Raw genomic sequence first — 22724 nt, forward strand, 5'->3', positions numbered from 1 at the left:
GACAGTTCACTTTCATGCACATGTTTTTTTTTTGTTTTTTTTTATGTCTACAGTTCATATTAAAGGAAGATAAACGAGACGATCCTTATACATTGTAGTAGTAATCCCATTTGTTTACATGTTTAGCCACGCCCATGTGGTTTTAATGACTGGTCACATGGTGCCAACTAGAAACTCCTTTGTGGCAACGCACCCTTGGAAAAAAAAAACCAAAAAAAAAACAACAACACATTTTTGACCCTCACGCTTTGCCGTAATCTCGCCTCCCACCAGCGTCTTCCTGGACAAACACACGTGGATCCCACTGACGCCAGGCACAAACAACAATAACATGGCAAGCCAGGGAGGACTGTGCTACGACGGCTGTAATTTCTTCAGACAGCGGCTGGTTTTGTCCACGCTGAGCGGGAAACGTGTGAAAATAAAGAGCATCAGGTCTAAAGATGACGACCCGGGGCTGCGCGGTGAGTTGCGACGTCGCAGTTAGCACAGCGGCTAACGAGCTAGCTGTTACGCAGTTGGGAGCGTGTTCAACTACTGGGCGTCAGAGGTGGAGAAATGATGGGGCAGCGGTGCAAATGTAAAATACATGCGATTTTAAAATTACACGACCACGTCGCGTCGTTGATACGCTTGTCAAAAGCCTCGAACCGAGTGTGCGGAGAGGGTTTGCTTTATATTTTTGAGCGAGAGTGGGAATAACTCCCGGAGTAGATCACTCATTGTTTTTATTTTTGGTGTTTTGTTAACTTGCATGCAAAAAAAAAAAAAAAATGTAAAAAGAAAGTCCGATCGAAAATATTTGGTGACTTAAAACGTGTTTGACTTTAATTTAAGAAAACGTGAGTTTTATCTGTAGAAACAAGCTGTTGGAAGATGGTTGGTTTGACTTTCTGAAATTATATTCTGTCTGTCTTCTCTAGATTTTGAGGCCAGCTTCATCAGACTGTTAGACAAAGTGACCAATGGCTCCAGAATAGAGATAAACCAAACAGGTAAGTGTTAAAAAATTAGGGTGTGACTGTATCTGTGTGTGTGTGTGTGTGTGTGTGTGTGTGGGTGGATGGGGGGTGGGGTGGGGTGGATGGGGGTGGGGGGTTACCAGAGATCCAGCGATATGATGGCATCAAACACAATACGATATTATTGCGATAACATAAATGGATGTATTTACCTTTTTCAAATGCAAATTCTGTCCCTAAAAGAAAACTTCATCAACATCTGTTTTTATCTAAATATATAAAAGATTCAGGTTTTTTTTTTTTTTTTCCAAAACAGCTTTATTGGCCAGATATGTTAACGTACAAGGAATTTGACTCCGGCTGTAACTTCTCTCTCCCAATGTGGAAAAACAAAAACAGACAGACATAAATAGACATATCTGTTTGTGTCACTTCAGTCTTTTTTTTTTTTATTGCATCACATTTGAATGTAAAGTCCACAGGCTGTCATAAAGGTGGTATACATCAGACAAATATATTTATATAATAACGTATTAATACAAGATTGCCATGCCAAATATTGATACTATGCTGTATTGATTTTTGTTTTTCTCAACCCAAATGGCAGCAGTGTCAAGCACGGTGGTTTATCTAAAAACATTAACTGGCAGTGTTGACATTTCAGCATCGTGCGAACACCAACACGCAGACAACCTTGATGTGAAAATGAAAATAGCAAGGAGTTAAAGTCACTTTGTATTTGGCTTATTTATTATTTTTTGATAATGAAGAATATAATTATAAGATTAAAGAAACTTGCAGTTTATTGCAGTGATTAATGTAAACATTCCTTGTGATTACCTTTTTTTTTTTCTCCCCCCTCCCCATAAACCTTAGTGCTGCGCTGCTATGTTGCAGACTGACTCACTGTCCACACACGCATGTCTTTACTAGGTACCGTCTTATTCTACCAGCCCGGCTTGTTGTACGGAGGCTCTATAGAACACGACTGTAACCCGCAGCGGTCGATTGGATACTATCTGGAGCCCCTGCTCATGCTGGGTCCTTTCATGAAGACGTCTCTGAAAGCCACTCTGAGGGGAGTCACCAATGACCCCATTGACCCGACGGTGAGCACACGCGCTTCAATATGATCACCCTAATTTTGAGTCATCCAGCTCACGATCACAGTGGATGGAGCTGAGCGTTGCTTCTGCAAAAAAAAAATATTGTAATCTGCGTAGTGTAGTTAAATGCGCACCTCCCAAATCTATGTGGATACTGCCCTCTGGTGCACACACACTCACATGCCAGTTGAGATCAACTGTGTTGCAGATATGATTTAGTGTATGTACACTTCATATCTTTTAGAGTCTGAGGCAAGAGTTTCAGAACATGACATTCAAAGTAACAAATCAGAAGTTCATATGTATTTTTTGGGAAACTTGCAACACCCATTTTTGCGTCATCCTTTTTCCTCTTGAGTTGTTATAGCAAGCCAGCCTCAGACACAGCATCATCTTTTTTTTTTTTTTTTTTTTTTTACTCTGCCATGGGCTACATTGTTTCAAAGTGGATAATGTCAACAAACCAGACAAAAGGAAGCAGCAAAATGTATGAATCGGAGACGTTGGAGAGAAGTGTTGCCATGGAAACAGTGAACAGCGTCTCTGTTTGTCGCTGCGATTAGAATTGCTCTATTGTAGGCTCTTGCCTGGTGTTCTTTTGCAAGGTGGTTGACATTTTCCACACTCTGCAGACACAGAAGCGTGTTTCGGGATTTACTCACCATGTCTTTCGCAGGTCGACCTGCTAAAGTCCACAGCCCTCCCTCTGATGAAGAAGTTCGGGATCGATGGAGAGAGCTTTGATCTTAAGGTTAGGACATCATGGTAACCTGTTGACAAACACAGTGTAAAATTGTAATTTTTTTTTTCAAGATAATGCTTTCAAATATGTGGCTGGCACGTGGAAAGAAGTCAGTGGGCCTGTTTCCATTTGGCTATTTCAACCCGGACATTAGTACAGGTGGAAACACACCCAAGACGCATTGAGGTCTGATCTGTTCAGGCCACATTCGGAGGTGGCCTGGCACCCATGTGTCCACATTAGTTTAGCAGTGGAAACACAATCCATCCTGAGGACGCATTGGAAGACCGCCTAGTCAGCTGACATCCTGTGAATATCAATAAAAAAAAAAAGGCATCTCCCCTTTCCTGTGTTATTATCTGAAACGCTGCTCCGGTGTGTTACCGTGACGTTACAGCATGTTCGTTAATTTTTGATTTTTTTTTTTTTTTTCTCTATTCAGTCTTTCACCTGATCTGATCTCTGCCTGCTCTTCTTTTATTTTTATTTAATGTCCTGTGTGATTCTGCTGAGTGCAGCTGAACTGTAGCCGATTGACAGCAGGAGAAACTTCAAACTGACGTTATGAAGCAGCTGATTAGTGAATTAAAACATACACGACGCTTGTTTCACCAAAGCCTCCTCTTGATTTATAATTTTTTCTTTTAGTTAAGATGTTATTTTCGACACACAATCAGACCCACAGCTGTGGGAGAGACGCAGCAGAGATGCACTGTGGATCAATAATTAATTAATCTAAGGAGCTGAACGTTTCAGGATGTGAATACTTACTGTTACAACAGACAGCGCATTAAATGGCCTACCTGTAGCTTAAACTCCTTCTCATGCATATGTTTGTCTTGTAGTTTATCTCCTGTAATTTCTGACACATCAGACGCACAGCTGTGAGAGCTGCCACCCCCTTTGATCCACAGCAGCAGAGACGCGCTGGAACAATTAATGAATCTGACCCGAATCATTGGGGTTCTCATGTTCAGGTTCCTGTTTTTATGGTTATTTACTTGTATATTTTTTTTACGTAGCCTACGTGTTCATTTGCATAAACAGCGGTGGAAGTGATATCCAACCTCAAGTGGTCACCCAGGACGCATGTTGATGCAGGGTGGAAACACTCGGCCTAAAGCTGGCCACTATTTGATCTGCTCACGGCCGGGCCAGATGTCTGGATTGAAATGGCCAAATGGAAACAGCCCCAGTGTGTCTTACTTTGTCTCAAATCTCTTCTGCTACTCCCTCAGGTGTTGAAGAGAGGGATGGCACCTGGTGGGGGTGGCGAGGTGGTCTTCACATGTCCCGTCCGCAGGACCATCAGGCCGGTCCAACTGACTGATCCAGGCAAGATCAAGAGGATCAGAGGAGTGGCGTATCCTTCTCAGGCTCACAGTCACCTTTCTTCACCTGTACAAAAACTAAAAAGTGAAATGAATATATGAGGAGCCTTTTCACACTTCAGTCCTATTGTATTTCATTGTAACTATTAGTGGCTTATGATGGCAATTATTTTTGTTATTGATTTATTTGTCCAATAGGAGAATTTTAAGTGAGGTAGTTTTTGCTTAAAAATTACTGGCTAATCAGAATAGTTGCCTGAGATTGAGTTGATTAATGAGTTACTCATCTAATTATTTCAGCTCCAGTGTGAGTCTTAATTCATTAACACAATGTTGTTGATGAGGTGAAGTAGTTGCTGTTTACTGGATGAATGCCAATTTCTGGAGGCTTTCTTGATTTTTAAACATGTTAATAACATGCTTTGAGTTTTTGCTGCTTTTAATTTATGCATTGGTTTGATTGATTAGGATGCAACCTCTCACTGTTGTCTGGGTCATTGTTGGTCCTTAACATTCAAAACACAGATATTCTGTGCGAGTTTCTCCTCAGATGGCCAACAGGATTGTGGAGTCAGCCAGGGGCGTCCTCAACCAGTTCCTTCCAGACATCTACATTTATACCGACCATATGAAAGGACCCAACTCTGGCAAGTGAGTAACTCATACTTTTTGTATTAGCTGCCACGGTTTTGGGATTTTGTATGTGTCTCTGTCTCTCAAGCCTTATCCACAGATAGTCACTCAGATGCCGTTTGGTTAACTACAGGTCTCCAGGTTTTGGTCTGACACTCGTAGCAGAGACACTGAATGGCTCCTTCCTCAGTGCGGAGATGTCGTCCACGCCGCAGGGGCAGGGAGACCCCTTGCTGCCGGAGGACCTCGGCAGAAATTGTGCCAAACTGCTATTAGAGGAGGTGCATCGGGTAAGCACTTGAAAGACCAACAAATACAACGCGCGCGCACACACACACACACACACACACACACACACACACACACACACACACACACACACACACACACACACACACACACACACACGATTATGAGACTCGTCTTCCAAGAAAAGATACATGATTTCAGTTTTCTCAGCCTGGCATAAAAAAATAAAAATTGGTCTTGGACATTAATTTTAAAGTGCTTATGTTTATCTAATCTGTTATTTGAAAATACAATAAAATCGCTCTTTCAGCAATGATCCTACAGGTTCAACTCGGCTGCTTTAAAGATAGGATACACCAATTTCAGTCCCACTGACAGATTCTATTCTCAGAAACGTGGTAGTTTTCTGCCCTACCACAAATAGGCCGTGTGCCCATAAATGTTCCATAGCCGCTTTAATCCACCACATAAAGGCATGGTTTGCTATATGAAAAAGGTTTTTCATTATTTTAAAAAGCCAGCATTGAAAATTTGTGTATTTTAAATCAAACCAGAGTAGATTTGAAAACCAAAGTCCATGCAACATTATTGTCAACTGTGCTTGTTTACGCTTCAGATGCCTTAATACTGCAGGCAACCGAAGGCTCTTTCATCTCCTCAGTGAGTTACAAAGCAAATGCCATTGAAAATACAGAGCCTGTCCTGTTTGATTTGCATAATTTAAGCAGGCTGAGTGGTTTTGTGCCCGTGTTCATCTCCAACAAGTCTGACAACAGTTTACAAAACACATTCCAATCTGGATGGGGCGGTATATCGAACTCGATTTGAACTTTTGTTTTTGTATGATGTGAAACATACAGAAATCTCAAAATCATGATATGTGCTTCCTCTGCTGTGTCTCAAACAGCACCAGCAGTGAGAATTTGTACATGATACTAAAGTTTAACTTTAACTCCTGTCAGTGGAAGTTAATACACGTCTTGTTTTGCCTGACACTGAAGAATACTGGAGAATCTGTTCGCTGCCTGTTGCTGAAAAAAAAAAAAAATCGGAATTCTTGGAGAATACCTGACATTCATCGCCAGGACACGTTAGAGTCCCATCATGCACCAATGACATTCGCTGCCCTTGTTTACCCACATTCCCAGGTAATGACCCAAGTCCGCAATTCAACTGAGAAACTGTTTGTGAGCAAGACCACAATGAAGAAAGCTCGAAGGAAGTTCGATTTAGATTTAGACAGTTATATGAAACACAAGTTCTCACTTCCATTGGGACAGATGCTTTAACTTGTTGGATAAAGCCGTCATGTACAGTAAGTACTGCTCGCATGTAGAAGAAGTTTCTTGTTGGCTCAGACAGAGCCTGTGTGATATAAGAAAAACTATATTTTAAAGCATATTAGTGATTCATGTTTAGATTGAGGCATCTTCACGGAAATGTCTGAGAAGAGACCAAACTAGATTTTTTTTTACGAAGAAACAAAACTGAAGTGCACAGACACAGTAAAGGCATCAAATTGTCAAACTTCTGATCCACATTGTAATTTGATTTATAGCTTAAATATGGCAAAACAAGCAGGAACTTAGATGATATTAGTTTCAGTTATTTATGTTGTTCTACAGTTTGTAATAATTATTTTGCGTATCTGAAATTAAAGGAGCCTGAAAAATTTCAGTATTATGAGGAAATATTCGAGGAAGATACCATTTTAAGTTAAAATCAAAGGTTTTAGCCCCAACAAAAACAAAACTGAACTCTCCAAAAAGAGGTATTTTTAAAATGAGATTATTGATTTAACAAGTTTTGGGGGATTTTAATGACTAATAGCTAACACTGCGAGAGTTCAGGTCAAATGTCAGTGACTGCATTCTTAAACTTTCTCAGTTTCATTCTGGGAATACAGTTTCTGCCGGTTAGGTAACGTGTCATCTGAAGACTGTTTGTACAAACAGGCTTGAAAAATTAGGAATTCTTGAGAGGAGATCTTTGTACTCAGAAATAATTCAACAAAAAAAACTCACTAAGTCACAATTAAAGTATCCATGACTTTGTAACCGTGCGGTGTGACGGTCCTAACTGAATGAGTAACTAAACTTGGCTGTTGCTGAACACGGATACAAATCACCTCATGTAGTGTCGCACAGGAAAAAGAAGCCACTTCAACAGAATCTGTACAATGAGATTCTGTGAGTTGAGTTAGCCTCCACATGGCTCTGCCTCTCAGCCCTCTCTCATAGGAGCCACGTGAGTCCAATTAGCTGGTCAGGGTAGTGCTGATTAACTCTGAAAGAGGATATTGTTGGATGCATCTTCTAACTCCCAAGTAACCAAGTGCGGAGCTAACGTTTCTCTTTAGCTGCCTTGGAGGGTAGTAGGTTAAGAAATCCTTCTATTTAAACGGTTTAGGAAGATCGGGGATCAGTCAAGGTTTTGGAAACTCAACATTTAAATAACTGATTTTAATGCCTAACTGAAGCAGGAGGACAAAGGGATTTCCAGAGCTGAGAGGAGAAAGGATGACACCAGAGTCAAATGGATGTGGGACTCTTGTTTTGGAATAGTTCACTCTTAAAATCAGAGATTTGCTTGACTCGCATCAAAGATTCTGGGTGCTCTGTATGTGTGAGTCTGTTTGCTTTATGGTTAATCAGTACAGTCTTCTAGTAGTAAAGCAAAGTTACACCATGGACATTTTGTTTTTGGAAGCAACATCAACACAGGACAGAAGCTGATGTAAGTAGTGCACTCTATAAATTTGAAGTTACAATGCCAGTGTTTGCTTTTTCTGAGAGCTACAAATATAAAGGTTAACGATAGCAGTGGTTACACATCAGGTGTGAAGACATCCAGAATCTGAGGAAAGAGTCCAGTTTTATAACTTCAAATTTGACTTAGGAAACTAGTCTTTGGCACATTGAATTGTTTACCGCAGAAGTAAATAATGTAAAACTTGTTTCTAAATCAATTTACATGTTTAGATGAAGTAAGTCTGAGTGGCTGGAAGTTAACACTCGATTATACAGTTTATTGAGTGTGTGTGCGCCTGGTTTATTTGTTTTTCTGTTGACTGTTGCAAAGGGGATTGCCTTTTGGTCAAAGGATTCAAGGGACTTTTCCAACAGGCCTTGTGGTCAGCTGTTGGCTGCTGGCCTCGTGGGACATCTTAACTGTCTCTTGAAGGTAGTGCCTTAAACTAGGGGTTTGAAATGAGGTAAATGTTTCTTAGTTTGTACTATAATGGAAAAGCAGAACCTGCTAAGGACAGATTGAAATACTTTTAGCTCGTTGAGTCTAGATCGGCAACAAAATGAAGGTAAGATGCTCAGGCACAACACTTTTTATAGCTCCTAATGAGCACGGGTGGTTTTTTTTTTTACTAGAGGCAAAGGAAGAGCGATTTCTTTAGTAAAATATCCCGAAATTACATGTTAAGAATATAAAAGAATAACTTAATAACTAATGGACATTTGTAAATTCAATTATTGATGGTAAAAGAAAACGTAGAATATACTTTTAATACTTGTACAAAAATTTCAAAATGATGGAAATACACTGTGATGTAGTTGTGGTGGCGGTGTAATTCTCCACGTCTTCTCATAAAGTCAAAGTATTTGTTTGAATTAATTTTTTGTGTTTACCAAATTCGATTAATCTCATCCCCTTGTAGGGGGAATGCAGTTAACAAAATCTCAGCCTCATCAACAATAAGGAAAACAATGTCACCATAGTTTCTTCATGGTTTCAGTGATATGATTATGTAATTGAATCATAATTCTGCTGACAAGCTCTCACAATGCAATAATACTGCGTCCCTGGGACACACGAGCACAAAACAAACGTTAAATGTTAAGCTGCCTGTTGCACTTTTCAAAACTGCCATTTTAAAGTTCATCCAGTTTGTAACACACTCTTGGGTGTGTCCAGTTGTGCATGGACCTCCTCACGTAGGCTGGGCAACTGAACATAACTCTTGTCCAGTAATCATAGAGGTATGTGCTCATTTAGATAGAGAGAGTGGATCTTCTGTCCTCTAAATATCTCCTGTTTAGAAGAAATGCAGAGCATCAGGCAAACGGCTAGAAATTCAGAGCGGGCAGGAATATGAAGCATTTAACAAGGAGAGGAACACAATGTAGGAAAGTGACGAGAATGACTGAGAATAGATGGAGAAATAGATGAGTTTGATTTAAAAAAAAAAAAAAAAATTATCTTCGAAGAAAAGACACTTTTGTGAAAAATAGTCAAACGGAAACAAGCCACTGATATCGTGTGTACACAGCCATTAAGAAAGATAAATGTATGTGAGACTAAAATGTAAAAGTGAATTTCAAAAACATCCAAGTAATAAAATCTGTCAGCTCGGTGAAAAACCACAACGAAACTGCTGTTTTCTAAACATTTTAGACTTGTGTCTTCGGGCACATGTTTGTCTTTAATTTGGATCAGGACCAAGGTCTATCAGTGGTGGACCTGAGATGGTCAATCCCACTGACACAGGGTTGGTTGCTTTAAAAACATCTCCACCTCCATGATGTATTCCTGTGTTGTTTTTGTTGCTGAGACACGTGGCCTCTTGTCTTTCACTGTTTTAGGGTGGCTGCGTGGATTCATCCAATCAGAGCCTGGCGTTGCTCTTGATGACCCTTGGCCAACAGGACGTGTCGAAGGTTCTGCTAGGACCCCTCTCCCCGTACACGTAAGTAACCGTCATTCAATAATTCACACACACACACACACACACACACACACACACACACACACACACACACACACACACACACACACACACACACACACACACACACACACACACACACACACACACACACACACACACACACACACACACACACAAACAAAGCCCCAGGCCTACTGAACTTTACAAACAGGCCCTCGGGTTATTCATACGTGAATGTAAAGATGACAAATGAAGAACGCACTTGACTTTTCTATTTAGTTATTCTTCTACTAGTTCTCTGGCAACTGATAACATTCCAAAGTTCTTGTCCCACTGTAGCTCATGAAGTGCAGACCAAATAAATAAACGACAGAGACGATTCATACTCAACACTTTGTCATTCATAAGCCTCATAGTTCTTTTTACTGTTTTTTTTTTTTATTATTTTAATTTTTTAAAGGATACCAAAAGTGTGAACTAATATTCACTTAATTTGACCCTAGTGCACCTGTGGTATCTTGTTGTAGGAGCATACTGACAGCTCAATTCACAGTAAACAAGGGGCCAGTGACATGAGCACAGCTGAGACAGTCAAATGATTACATAAAGTGAAGTGAAAATGAAAATGGGCTCATCATAAATCAGAATTATTAAGTATTTTAGGTAATAAATTGTTGTTTTCTCGAAAGTAGCATTGTGTGGGATTTAATGTCATCTAGTGGTGAGGCAGCAGATTTGCAACTCACTAAAAAACAATTTGCTCTCCCCTTCCAAGGGTGTAAGAAAATCGATGATAGCTCCAAACCTCATGAAAAACATGGAAGTCCCTCTCTCGAGTTAGTGTTTGGTTTGTCCCTTCTGGGCTACCGTAGAAACATGGTGGGGCAACACGGTATGTTCAGAGTAAGACGACCTGCATTCTATGTAGACTTGAAAGGATTATTCTGACCTAATGAAAACACAACAATTAAATTCAAGGGATTATATTCAGATGAAAACATTATGATGAATACTATATTCCATTTCTACCAAAAGGTCCACCTAAATCCTACACACTGGACCTTTTAATGCAACCGGTTGTTAATTAATAAGTGTATGTTGAAATCAGTTAGCTTTAAATTACTTATTTCTTTCCTTCAGAAACTTTTTACATGGTTTTAAAAGCATGCATTACCACAGGACTCGGCCAGCTGTGTTCTCATGGTCATTTCCATTGCAATTGTCTGTTCATACAAAGGTCAATGTGTTCAGAGAGACACGTCAACTACATTCATTACTTGTAAACAAACAATTTCAAATGTAAAGGGGAAATTTAAAAAAAATATATATATGGGAAAACAATAAACCACACCTACATTCCAGACATCTTCGTCATCGAGAGTGAGGAGCCAACTATGAACTGTCCATTTTCAGTTATCATGGTACCGGTGCTGTGTCCCTCTCAAGTACAGTACTATGATAACTGAAGATTGGCAGTGCCATCACAATACAGTCGTCCTCTTACTCAGGTAATGCTGAAGGTAGTCAACAATATGTATTTACCTGTTTATTCTCTACAATCTTTGAAATTTGGCTTAAACCAGTGCATTTTCTGTTTGTGTTTGACCACCTAGCTTTAAGAATTGAATGTAATGTGCATGAGAGACTACTGACAGGACTGATGACCAAAGTCACATGAAGCCCACAAAGGTGTTCTGGGTCTCCCAGTGTGTACTATTTATTGTCTGTTGAAATTCAGTGAGAAATCATACATAAAAATGACACACTCTCCCTCTTCCACCCATCTCTCTCTCTCACTGTCTCTCCAGGATCGAGTTCCTCAGACACATTCAAGATTTCTTCCAGATAATGTTCAAGATTGAGGTCCAGAAGCCGCTAGAAGACGAGAGGAAAGGGGGAGACAAAGTCCTGATGACTTGTGTTGGAGTTGGCTACAGCAACATTAACAAAACCCTTAAATAAAATATTTGTACATATGTTGTGGTGTCATTTCATTTCTATTTTCTCACATCAAATAGCAAGAAACAGTATTTTGTTTTCTTAAATGTAAAAGGTATTTGTGGATATGTTGTTTACGTTATGTAATAAGATGAGGCACTTATTAAGTAAGAAATGTACAGTTAACAGCCATCAGTCACATGGATTACACATTTTTTTATTTTCAAACGGACATTCAACATCGTTTTCATATTCATCAATAACAGCTTGTTCTTAACTTCAATGAACATGACTGAAATAATGAAAAGCATTAATGGATTGTGAGTTCAAGCCATCGTTAGGGTTAAGTTCAACTTAAAGTTTCAGTATGATGCTGTTGGAAAGGCCAGCGATTGGTCATTATCATCAGATGGAGTTCTTCCCATCCGCCCGTAGGGTAAAACTGCACATCACAGCACAGAATTTTTGAGGAGTTAGTCATCTTGGCCACATAGATGTTTGAGGGTGTCACCATAACTGCCCGACACTTCAGACTACACAAACATGGAGAGAGAAAGGCAGGCAATTAATTCTGTGTTTGAACGTCTTGTAAAACCAAACACATATCCTCTGATGGTAACCATGCTGCAATATTCTTGGCTGCTGGCCTTTTGGCCTGACAAAATACCAGACAATACATTTAAATATTTATGTTGATATGTAGAATTTAATGAAGATGATAAATTGAATCTGTAGGTGTGTGCACTGACCTCTAACTGGCTATAGAGGGAATATCCAAACAGCTTCTTGTACTCTGCTCTGATGTCCAACAAATCGATTTCTGAGCGACTGACAAGTATCCTGGTCAGAACGGACTCAGTGGTCCCTGCGCCCTGGACAAATTACAATTTGGGATGCAAGCAAAGACACACATTTATCATCAATAAATCAAATTAAGAAGAATCTGTGTCCTCTTCCTCAGATACCTTTGTGATCCCTTGTTCACATGTACAAAATACTTTTTCTAAATATGCAGTTTCACATGTTTTTTTTGTTATCTGATGCTTTAGAGCCTGTTGACACATTTCAAATGGTGTCGCCTATGTAAGTCAAAGCTGTTGCAATAAAACATGGCTTAACATTCCTTTCCACACCACTGGTGACCAATACAGTCCGCTGTGGCTGGAAAAAAAGGACACGGTGCAAACAAACAATATGGGGATTTTGTGAGGCAGCTGTTTCTGGTGGGCCTCATAATGCAGATGGACAAATTATAAAGCTTACCTTCATGCTCTTGAAAAGCCACTCAGCGAAGTATGCAGGAACATTCTTCACACACTTAACTAGACAGAAAAATGATTGAATGTTTTATGCAATGAATCGGATATGCAGTAATTTATTTGTACGACATGAAGATGCAACACAATAAAAATGGAGACATTTTCTCACCAACAGCCACAAGCAGTTTCTCCAGGTTTCCAGACATCTCGCTCTCAACGCTCTCCTGAAGAGTCTTCTTGCTAATATTCTTGTACTCGACCAGAGCTGCCAAAACAAAACACAAATTAGTATGTTTCTATGCATTTGGAGGTGTAACGGGTTTCATTTCTTGTTTATTTTGCCCATTCTAATGGCAATACGCTTGCGTTGGCGATGTTGGGCTGCTGGTCCGTCCATCACTTTGGTGTCAAACGAAACATCTATGCAAGTAATGGATGGATTATATTCCATTTTGTGCAGGAATTAATGGTCCCCAGAGGTTGAATGAATGACTTTGCCTCGAGTACCATCATTCGCTCCAATGTTTTGCCTTTCATCGTTTTGAAATCTATTGAATGGGTTCCCATAAAAGTTAGCGCAGGTTTAAATAGTGGAAGGGATGATTCCTTCAAAAAAATACTTCACATTTAGCGCCATCCTAAGATCATATTTTTGCTTTGTTCAGTACTTTGATTTATGTCTAAATACCTACAAATGTGATGACACTTCCACCACCCTGTGCTTTATGTTTAGTGATAACTAACATGCTAAACAAAGATAGTTAACTTGCCTGCTTTTTTTTTTTTAGGATGCTGATATTAGCATTTATCTCAAAAGCACAACTGTTGCTAAGTAAGTACTGTGGCTGTAGAATTTACATTAATTACATTACATTGTCATCTACAGGAAATAGTATGTCTGAGGTCAACTTACTTTGCCGGAGCTGGGGAATACTCCTGTGGCACAAAATGTCAATAAATCTCCCCTCATCGGTTCCCCACTTCTTCTCTCCTGCTTCATACAAGGCCTGTGTGGATTGAGAAGGAGTATGAATATACAGCTTTAGACAAAGATAAACACAAAAACTACTGTAACTGGAAAGTTCAGATCAATCGCATCATATCACTTAAAGAAACAGCTCATTATAGTCAGTGGTAGTACTGTGGCCACAGATCAACTGAACGCAACAAAAGGGAGGATTTTGACATGTTCAGCATGTGCACAGCGCAGGTTCAGGCTTGCATTAGTAAGTGAGGCGTGTTAACTGAGGGGAGAGTTTGAACTCCTTCAAATATGCGAGGTCAAGCTAAAAAATGTCAAGATAACAACTGAATTGTTCAACAGTAAAACTGCTGCACAGTGTTTGAAATATTTGGAACGATACAGCCACTGGGCTTCATGGCGGCTCTTGTGTGTCAATAAAAAACACGAGCAGAGAGACGAGGGCAAAATCTGGAAAAATAGGGGGTTGGCCGCACATGGAATGATCCAAGTGTAGGGAGTATACCTTAGCGTCTGCTTTAGCTTTGGCAGCATCCACATTGGTGCTCTCATCTCTCTTCCCCTGTGAGGATAAACAGAACATACTGTACTTTGTAATACAACAAAATGCATCATATTTAGCTGCTGTTGTAGATCAAAAATATGAAACCATTTTTTTATTTGGACATGAAGAAAACAAAGTGTTTGCACCCTGCATTTTTGAGATATGGCAGGAATGTTCACTGACTGCAATAAATGTACTGCTGCGGGTCTGATTCTCATTTGTTGGGAACGCATCGGTTTTCATTGAAATGCAATGTACCTCAGCCAAGATGAGCAGCGCTTTGCCGTATTCTCCAGAAACCTCCGACTGCAGATCATGACTCAACGATCTTCCCGTTTCTTGAATTGAACAGCACAATACACAAAGTTTCACAACAATTGAGGCATGTTACATCAATAACAGCTACCAACTACTTTACAGTAACTTCAGTTGCTACATCAGCAGTGAAATTACAAGCATTTTGTGTTAAAGTTACCTACCTGTCAGGTATGCTTCAGAAATGCCCTTTATCTGTCTGTTGGACCTCGAGGCAAAGATTTCTGTCAGAGTACTCTCTGAGGTGCCTGCACCCTGTATGTGAAAGTTTTTACACACGTGAAAAATAACGCAATGATAATAGATTGGAACAAAAGTGCACACAAGTCTGAATATCTGGCAAAATGAATGAATGAATGTAAACAAATTTGAAGTAAGTATTTGTAATGATTTTACTTTACTTGAAACAATAAGCTAGATACTTTTCAGCACACTGTCCCACTATAAAACAAAGCATCGACTGAATGTGTAGCTCTGGTGCACTTAAAAACCGGTACAGATGCCTGAAGTGGGACTCACTTCATATTCACGTTTTCCTGAAAGTAACTTAAGTCTCACCTTTATAGCTTTGATGATTTCATGACAGTCGTAGGTGACAGGAGTTGTTACCAAGGCGACTAACAAGTCTTCAAAGTCTCCGTGAGTGTCGCCCTCGAGGTCTGCTACTAATGCCTAATGGAGGAACACACATCTTACTCTACCAGTGTGGATATCACTTTAGTCAGTGTCTCTGCCTGTGACAAAGACAACTGATAATAAAAATAAATAATATTTGAAAATAAGTCCTTTCATATACCCTTCCTGTGGCTTTCTCATAAGCCTTAGCGATAAGCTGACGCTGAGCGTTGCTTCTTTGGGTCAACACTTCAATCAGTGTCTTTTCTGTTGTACCTGTGAAGAAGACAACAGCAAACAGACTTACATCCTCTTGTGCGCATAGATAACAAGGGAGTTCACCTTGCATTATACCGCAATTATAAACATATTCAGTAATATTTTGGTTGACCTGCTTAACATATTGGCTGACACGTTGTACTATTTAAAGAAAATGTACTGATAATGGGAACTCATCAGCTTACCGAGCCCTTCTATGGCCTTCCTTAACACAGCCACGTCTTCTTCCATTTTAAAATTAGCCTTGTCCTTCACAGTTCCTCTTGCATGAGACTGACAAACACAGAAAAAGAAGCTCATGCATCACAATATTCTTCACAGGTAACCACACTGTACGGGTAAAACAATAACACTTTTTCCACGTGTATAAAGTATTTGGTTTGCTTCATTATTTTATACTCTACACTTCCCTATTTGACAGCATTCAAGCTGTAACAACCTATGTCGTAACAATTATTACCTTATTCTTATCTCCATGAACAGATCCTGCACACTAAAAGATAAGAGTGTGTCCAACTTACTGTTACAGTCAGTGAGGAAGGGGAGTCTAAGAGCAGGTCCAAGTCATCCTGCAATACACAGCAACCAATAGGATTCATGATCCTCTGCACTTTCTGATATTTTGAGGCTACAATGTAATTTAAAATGATTAAAATGGACTATAACACACAGGGTCTACAACTACTTACCCAAACAGACATTGTTGTGGTTGTAGAGATAAGGGTCAAACTGTGGAGAAGAAGAAGAAGAAAACTGTATCAGTGTCCCCACTGTAGTCAGTTTCTTGTTTATTTCTGCAGCTGCGGAGCTTCTGATCGGTTCTGCTCTCTGCCCGTTTCCTTTTCCTTTAACGCGCTTTTGGCATCAACATTAGTTATCAAAAACAAACTCATTTCATTATTCTTAAATGTCTTCGTCAACAATATAACTACCCTGATTTGACACTTTAAAATCGAGCGGACACCTGTGCGCGAGTTGCAGAACAATGGAAGACGTTTTCATGACCGCAACTGCGCAATCTTCCCGGTGAGCAAAACATCCAAAAGAAACACCACGACAGAGAATAAAGAAGTCGAGAATGTGATAAAAGGTCAGAAAACGGTATCTTTCGTCTTACCTCAGTTAAAGGACGGGATTGATGTCAAAGCAGGAATTTCACAGTGTTTGAAAATCGCCACACCTTTCAGAGAAATTGGGGAAGGCAACGCCCATTAATCTGGGGGTAGTTGAATCATAGGTTTTCAGCTCCTCCTTAAAGTGGTAGACTAATAGTGTACAAATACTCTCACAATTCAACAGAAAGTAGCCACATAAGCATAAATAACAAAATAAACTCAATGTGGGCATGTATTAAAAGTAGTCAACTCCTTATTCAGAATAATGATAATAATAATAATAATAATAATACATTTGATTTGTATAGCACCTTTCATACAAGAAATGCAGCTCAAGGTGCTTCACAGCAAGAATGGCACATTTCAGAATAATGTATATATAGTAAACATTATAAATATAATGTAGCCTATGTTAAGTATGCTTATATATTAAATATATATCTGATATACATATATTGACACATATACATGTATACTACACAAACATCTCACATGTAGTATTTCACATGTATATGTGGTATGTGTGATATACTTGCAAATCACATATACATGTAAAATGCATACACAATATACAATATAATTAATTTAGCTGGTTAAATGAGGATATTAATCACCTAAAAATCTACTTTGTAGTTTTTCTATTTACCTGTTTGTATCAGTTGACCTACAACAATAATACATATTTGTCGGTCATGTTTTTCATCAATCTTGAACTGTGATGTAGCTACAGGTATCAAATGAAAGTAGTGCATTAAAAAGTAAAATATTATTTCCTTCTTGAAATAAGTCAGTAGCATGGAAAACAGAAGCAAATGTACTTTCCACCACTGAACCCAGTCAACCAAAACCTGCAGTGGGTCCAAAGTCAAGTTTGCGAGATCACAGTGTATGATCTGTGTAGGCCACTGAATCCCTGCCGTACCTAAATCTGAAATACTTTGAAAGAATTGTAGAGGGATAATTGGGTAGGTAGGTAGGTAGGTATATACTTTATTAATCCCCGAGGGGAAATTTTTTATTGCTCAATATTATTGCTCAATTGCTCAATATAGCCACTCCTGTCGTTACAGACGTCCTGCTTCACTGCTCTCTTGTGGAACATACAAGAGTAATACCATTCAAGAGCATGAGATTTTAACAGCCAGGTGTCCCACAACCTCCCAGAAGTAGTTTCGGTTCAGTTCAAGTTGCGAAATCCGCCTCCTGACTCCGCCCACTTCGTGACGACACGTCGGGTTGTCGTACCCTGAGTACGGCCTGCAAGGAAACCTTCCGCTCTGTTCGGGCAACAAGTCGACGTCCGTTAGATTGTAGATCTGCAACCTGGTGAACGACCTCAACGTCTAACAATAAATATAACTAGTTGAGGAGCAGAAAGTCGTCATGAGGTAAAGTTTCATTTTTGCTTTACGTGGCACGAGCCCGCCTGAGAGGTAAAACTCAGGGCAGCGTTGCCCCGCGCTGAGCGCAGCAACGAAGCTCGTCCGCTCTGACAGCAGCACTGTTGTGACACCTCGGGGAGTTGGCATTGTCTATTTAACACGGCAAGTGAACTATTCGTTGTTGGTTGTTGTTTTATTTTTATTTTTTTTAGACCGAAATGGTGTTTTAATCTTGCTTCCTTTCTTTATTTAGCTCGTAAACCTGTTAGCTCACTAACTAGCGTTGCCCGACGGTGAAGTAGCAACTCGGCTAGCAAAAAAAAAAAAAAAAAAAGGGGGATCCTCCCCAAACACTGTGATGGCCAGCGACACACTTTCTCACCGTGGCATCAGTTTGGTGTCTACCTAATATTCCCTTCACAGCGGGAAGTGTCCTCTGAGCCTCGTTTGGACTTTCTCTAGTTAGTAGTTTGTAGTCGGTGTTTCTTTCCGATAAAGCTAACGTCAACATCTCGGCTGCAGCTCGATGCCTCCTTTGTTTACATGCGCCTGAAAGTGCTCTGTGGACATGTGCTGGTCGTAACGAGATCGGACAAGCCTGCAGACCAACCACTGTGGAAATATGGAGATGGAGGTAGCTGAAACACCTGCCTGTTTCCCCTGCCTAAAATGAGTACGACCTGGGCTCTGAAGGAGGACAGCTGTCCCTGCTGGACTGTTTGACTTCGTGTGGGAGCTGGACAAAGAGCAGAGGAGTGTGTGTGTTTGTCCGTATTAAAGCCCGACCTGATGCAAAACTACACGGGGGGAATTGGAAATACACTTTGCCGGAAACGGGGACACCCCACCGGCACAGGGACGATGCTAAAGACACTCCTGATCACCTGTCTTCTTGGCTGGGCAGCATGTCAAGAGAGCCAGAGCATGACACCGGAGGAGAAGACTGTCATCAGGTGAGACATGTCTGCAAAGACACGTAAACACTCCTTATGTGGATTTGTTAATGAAAGGCTGTGGAAGCGCCTGCAATAATTAGAAAAAAAAAAAAAAGATTCCAGTACTTACACCATCTTTCATTTGACTGATTTATATTTTCCAATTTTATTTTGCAGGCACCAAATTATTGAAATGTTTGATCACGCTTATGGCAGTTACATGGTAAGGATTTCACTTTAATGTAGTAATGTAGTAATTGATGTTGTAATAACCTCCATGTTTATGTTTGCGTCCACAGAGTCTGCATACTAAAGTTGAATTAGTGGCTGGCTTGACATGTAGAGACAGGGTTGTCTCGCTCTGGGCTTTGTGGTGGAGAGGGGACTGTGATTTATACCTGCAGGGTTTGGCCGGTCAGCTATCAGAGTATGGATGCGATCAGGTCATCGAGGGTGACTTGACTCAGAGCTCTACATGTAAGCAGCTGTGTCGGTATAAGTTGAATAAAACAGGACCTGGCAGTGGCAGAGATGGAAGAAGAAGAAGCATGGTCCAAAGAGTGTGGTAGAAGTGACAATTGGAATAAATAGATATAAAATCTTACAGTAGGTAGGGGTAAGTGGCTGCTGCAATGTTATTGAGACAAAACATGGCAGCTGGAAACACTGTTGAGAAAGATGATTTTTTTTTTTTAGCTTTGGAGAAATATTTGATTGATTGTTGGATGCAGAAGTGAGACAAACAGGTGAGATTATTATAGTTTTTGATTTAACCAAGTATATCCTTTAGTCAAAATGTTGAGAATTTATCAAGTTCAGCCCTAGAATAGCTGGAATATTAGTTGGAGAAATTTGGGGGGGGGAGGGGGGATGGTAAGTGAGAAACAAACAGTTCCTCTTGTGATGCAGGAGTTAGATAAGCTACTGAGATCCATTCATTCTACCTTAATGACACATTTACTGTGAGACTGTTAAAGCCTAAAGACACTGACAGTTGTTTCTGTTGCAGAAATATGCCTATCCAGCAGATGAGCTGATGCCTCTAAGCTGCAGAGGGAGAGTGCGTGGCCAGGAGCCCAACAGAGGGGACATAGATGACTCCTTGGGGAAGTAAGTTCATCATCCACTGACATTTGAAGCGTACAAATGTCGTTGCAGTGAGGTTTACGCAGCTGCAACAGTGAAATTCCCTCAAGTGAACAAGCCATGTATTTTTAATCAGCCAGTTTATGTCACGTCAGATTAAAGCCATATGCACTTTTTAAAAGTCTGTACAGAAACTGGCTGAATGCTATGCTAGAGCAGAGTATTACTTGAAAAAGCAGTTATTTTTCAAACTCCTGCCTTGCTGATTGTAACTTTTTGATTGTAGTCAAAGAATGAATAAAATCCTAAATAAATCCACTTTCCGCATTTTCCACATTTTAGAACACTCTCATCTAAATATGTCGTCTAAACAGGACTACAAGTAACGTCTGTTTTCATTATCAATTAGAATCAGAATCAGAATCAGCTTTATCCGCCAGGTATGTTTACACATACAAGGAATTTGACTCCGGTTGTAACTTCTCTCTCAGCGTACAAAAAACACAAACACATAAATAGACATATAAAACCTAAATAGACATATATACAGCTAAGAAAGAAATATATACATATATACACCTAAACAATGGTGCAATTGCACTTTGTGCAAATGGTGCTGATGCAGTTGGGTGTAGTGCAAAACGTCCAGTGATGTTGAAGATGTTACGTGTTATCCAGAGTGACGGTCGTTGGATAAAAACTAACTCAATCTCATTTTCTTACAAAATTTATGAGCAATTTTGGTCTTTAAAATGTCGATCACTGCCACAGCCCATGATGCAGCCAAAAATGTCTTGATTTTCCCGACCAAAATTTCAATTCATTCCCATAAAATCACAGAATTTTACCATAATTTCATTTTTTTTAAAAGAGACTCTAAACAAATTGTCAAAATAGGTAAATAATTTTCTGTCAATCAATTATTCAACTTTTCGTTGCAGCACTACATCTAATAAAAGAAAGTATTAAACTGAGACAGAAAACGTTTGAGCTTGAGCTCAAACATGTTTTGTAATTACACTATCATACATTTTTTATACTACTGCAAAATGTGAGGGAATGTGGAACAAACTCAAAAAAGGGGAAATCCATGTGTGTATTCTCTTCCTGGAAAATATTTTCCTCCTTCAGAGAAGACGGGGAGTCAGTAATTACTGCTTGCTATACTATGCCAAACAGTCCAAATGTAGATGCCCTAGTTTCTCAGATATTCATGAACTAAATGCTAATCTAAATAAATAAAATCTACATGAAAGCAATAAAGCATGGATTTAACGGTACAATGAATCCATTTATGCACCACGCATGTGGCATAATGTAATTTCATTGCAAATTCAACAGATTTGACATTGTTGTGGTTGTTGTGTGACAGGTTGTGGTTCATTACAAATGTAACCGGATCAGTGGAAAAGTGGGACACCAGCTCTCCTCATATATTAACATTTGTTCCAACTTCTCTGCAGGTTTTCTCTCACTCTGATAGACACCCTTGACACCCTGGTGGTGAGTACTTGCTCCTCCCCTGTTTACAAGCGTAAGAATAGTTTGCTCTACCTTTGCTTTTGTTTTTCTCACCAGATGCTTTGTATTCGAGTTTTTACCCCTCTTACCGGTCACTTTGTTGTTGTTGTTGTTGTTGTTGTTCCTCTCGGCGTGTGTGTGTGTGTGTGTGTGTGTGTACGTACGCACACAGGTGTTGAACAAGCTGGACGAGTTTGAAGATGCAGTGAGAAAGGCTGTGCGGGACGTACGCCTGGACAACGATGTGGTGGTGTCAGTGTTTGAGACCAACATCAGAGTTTTAGGGTATGAAACTTGAATATTTAATTACTTTTGTACTGTATATGGCTTTATGTTGTTTTTACTAGATCTGTGTTGAATTATTCCACGTCTGTCCAGCATATTACTTTTACAAAACAGAAATGTCCTGTTGTCTGCAGTCACCCAGTTCACCGCAACCTTTCTGTTTTAATATCGCGTGTGTTTCTCTCGCCTCTCTTTATTCTCCCCAGTGGGCTTTTGGGTGGTCACGTGATGGCGGACCTGCTTCGGCAGCGCGGGGAGAGGATGCAGTGGTATCGCGATGAGCTCCTACACATGGCCAAAGAGCTGGGCCATCGATTACTGCCTGCCTTCAACACCACAAGTGGCCTTCCCTACCCTAAGGTACTCCTTATTTTATTCTTGAATGTATCAGGTCTTATTTTGGATGGATTATATGCAGATGGAGTAGACAGTCTGCTGCTTAATCTTATCATAAACAGCTGTTTAAAACAGACTGGCTCCATTAATGAAGAAGATTTCCACAAAAGAGACTAATGAGCAATGATTTACTAAGTTACTAAGATAACTTTGAGCTGAGTCAATTGACAAGGATAATGTATCTTTGTTGCTTTACCAGGTGAACCTGCGATATGGCGTCCTCAACCCACTTTCACGTACAGGCACTGAATCGGACACCTGCACAGCTTGTGCTGGAACAATGATCCTGGAGTTTGCTGCCCTCAGCAGACTGTCAGGAGAGTCTGTGTTTGAGGTATTACTTTCCTCTGCCTCTAGAAATGTAGAGA

At 40.0% G+C, this 22724-nt stretch overlaps 3 protein-coding genes across 5 annotated transcripts in view; 2 read left to right on the forward strand and 1 right to left on the reverse strand.

Moving 5' to 3' along the window:
- The window catches only part of LOC138623814 (ER degradation-enhancing alpha-mannosidase-like protein 3), a 131553-nt gene that overhangs the window by 100196 nt on the left and 8633 nt on the right, over nt 1-22724 (forward strand). The window contains exons 2-8 of one of the 3 annotated variants that reach the window (XM_069703547.1): nt 18346-19086; nt 19246-19291; nt 20078-20178; nt 21618-21657; nt 21848-21960; nt 22167-22320; nt 22556-22690. In XM_069703547.1, the coding sequence (XP_069559648.1) occupies nt 18923-19086; nt 19246-19291; nt 20078-20178; nt 21618-21657; nt 21848-21960; nt 22167-22320; nt 22556-22690 (753 nt within the window). In that variant the 5' untranslated portion in view covers nt 18346-18922. Of the gene's footprint in view, nt 1-18002; nt 19087-19245; nt 19546-20077; nt 20179-21617; nt 21658-21847; nt 21961-22166; nt 22321-22555; nt 22691-22724 lie in introns of those variants that run through there. The other 2 variants (XM_069703557.1, XM_069703565.1) reach the window with 2 other exon arrangements.
- rcl1 (RNA terminal phosphate cyclase-like 1) lies at nt 221-11681 on the forward strand. The gene is made up of 9 exons (XM_069703578.1): nt 221-464; nt 924-995; nt 1896-2071; nt 2745-2819; nt 4049-4173; nt 4667-4792; nt 4908-5064; nt 9619-9722; nt 11513-11681. The coding sequence occupies exons 1-9, from the start codon at nt 332-334 to the stop codon at nt 11664-11666; spliced, it is 1122 nt and encodes a 373-aa protein (XP_069559679.1). The 5' UTR covers nt 221-331; the 3' UTR covers nt 11667-11681.
- On the reverse strand, nt 11802-16844 carry anxa3b (annexin A3b). Its single transcript, XM_069703591.1, has 14 exons — nt 16754-16844; nt 16326-16365; nt 16158-16205; nt 15822-15909; nt 15539-15633; nt 15301-15414; nt 14907-14997; nt 14686-14765; nt 14389-14445; nt 13815-13908; nt 13071-13166; nt 12906-12964; nt 12392-12514; nt 11802-12175 (listed from the first exon to the last, which is right to left on the reverse strand). Exons 2-14 carry the CDS (start codon nt 16335-16337, stop codon nt 12116-12118), a joined length of 1017 nt encoding a protein of 338 aa, XP_069559692.1. The 5' UTR covers nt 16338-16365; nt 16754-16844; the 3' UTR covers nt 11802-12115.

This window comes from Brachyistius frenatus, unplaced genomic scaffold (assembly GCF_029030835.1).
Source record: "Brachyistius frenatus isolate BFR_SWC_R1_liver_20210118 unplaced genomic scaffold, ASM2903083v1 Contig_3, whole genome shotgun sequence".
NCBI lineage: Eukaryota > Metazoa > Chordata > Actinopteri > Embiotocidae > Brachyistius > Brachyistius frenatus.

What these genes read in the sequence shown, in the direction of transcription:
- rcl1 (XM_069703578.1), top strand. Translation starts at nt 332, where the DNA reads ATGGCAAGCCAGGGAGGACTGTGCTACGACGGCTGTAATTTCTTCAGA. An exon ending in TGACGACCCGGGGCTGCGCG is followed by an intron (nt 465 to 923) that starts GTGAGTTGCGAC and finishes TGTCTTCTCTAG; the next exon opens with ATTTTGAGGCCAGCTTCATC. An exon ending in AATAGAGATAAACCAAACAG is followed by an intron (nt 996 to 1,895) that starts GTAAGTGTTAAA and finishes TGTCTTTACTAG; the next exon opens with GTACCGTCTTATTCTACCAG.
- anxa3b (XM_069703591.1), bottom strand. An exon ending in ATGAGAAAGCCACAGGAAGG is followed by an intron (nt 15,415 to 15,538) that starts GTATATGAAAGG and finishes TTCCTCCATTAG; the next exon opens with GCATTAGTAGCAGACCTCGA. An exon ending in AAATCATCAAAGCTATAAAG is followed by an intron (nt 14,998 to 15,300) that starts GTGAGACTTAAG and finishes TTTCACATACAG; the next exon opens with GGTGCAGGCACCTCAGAGAG.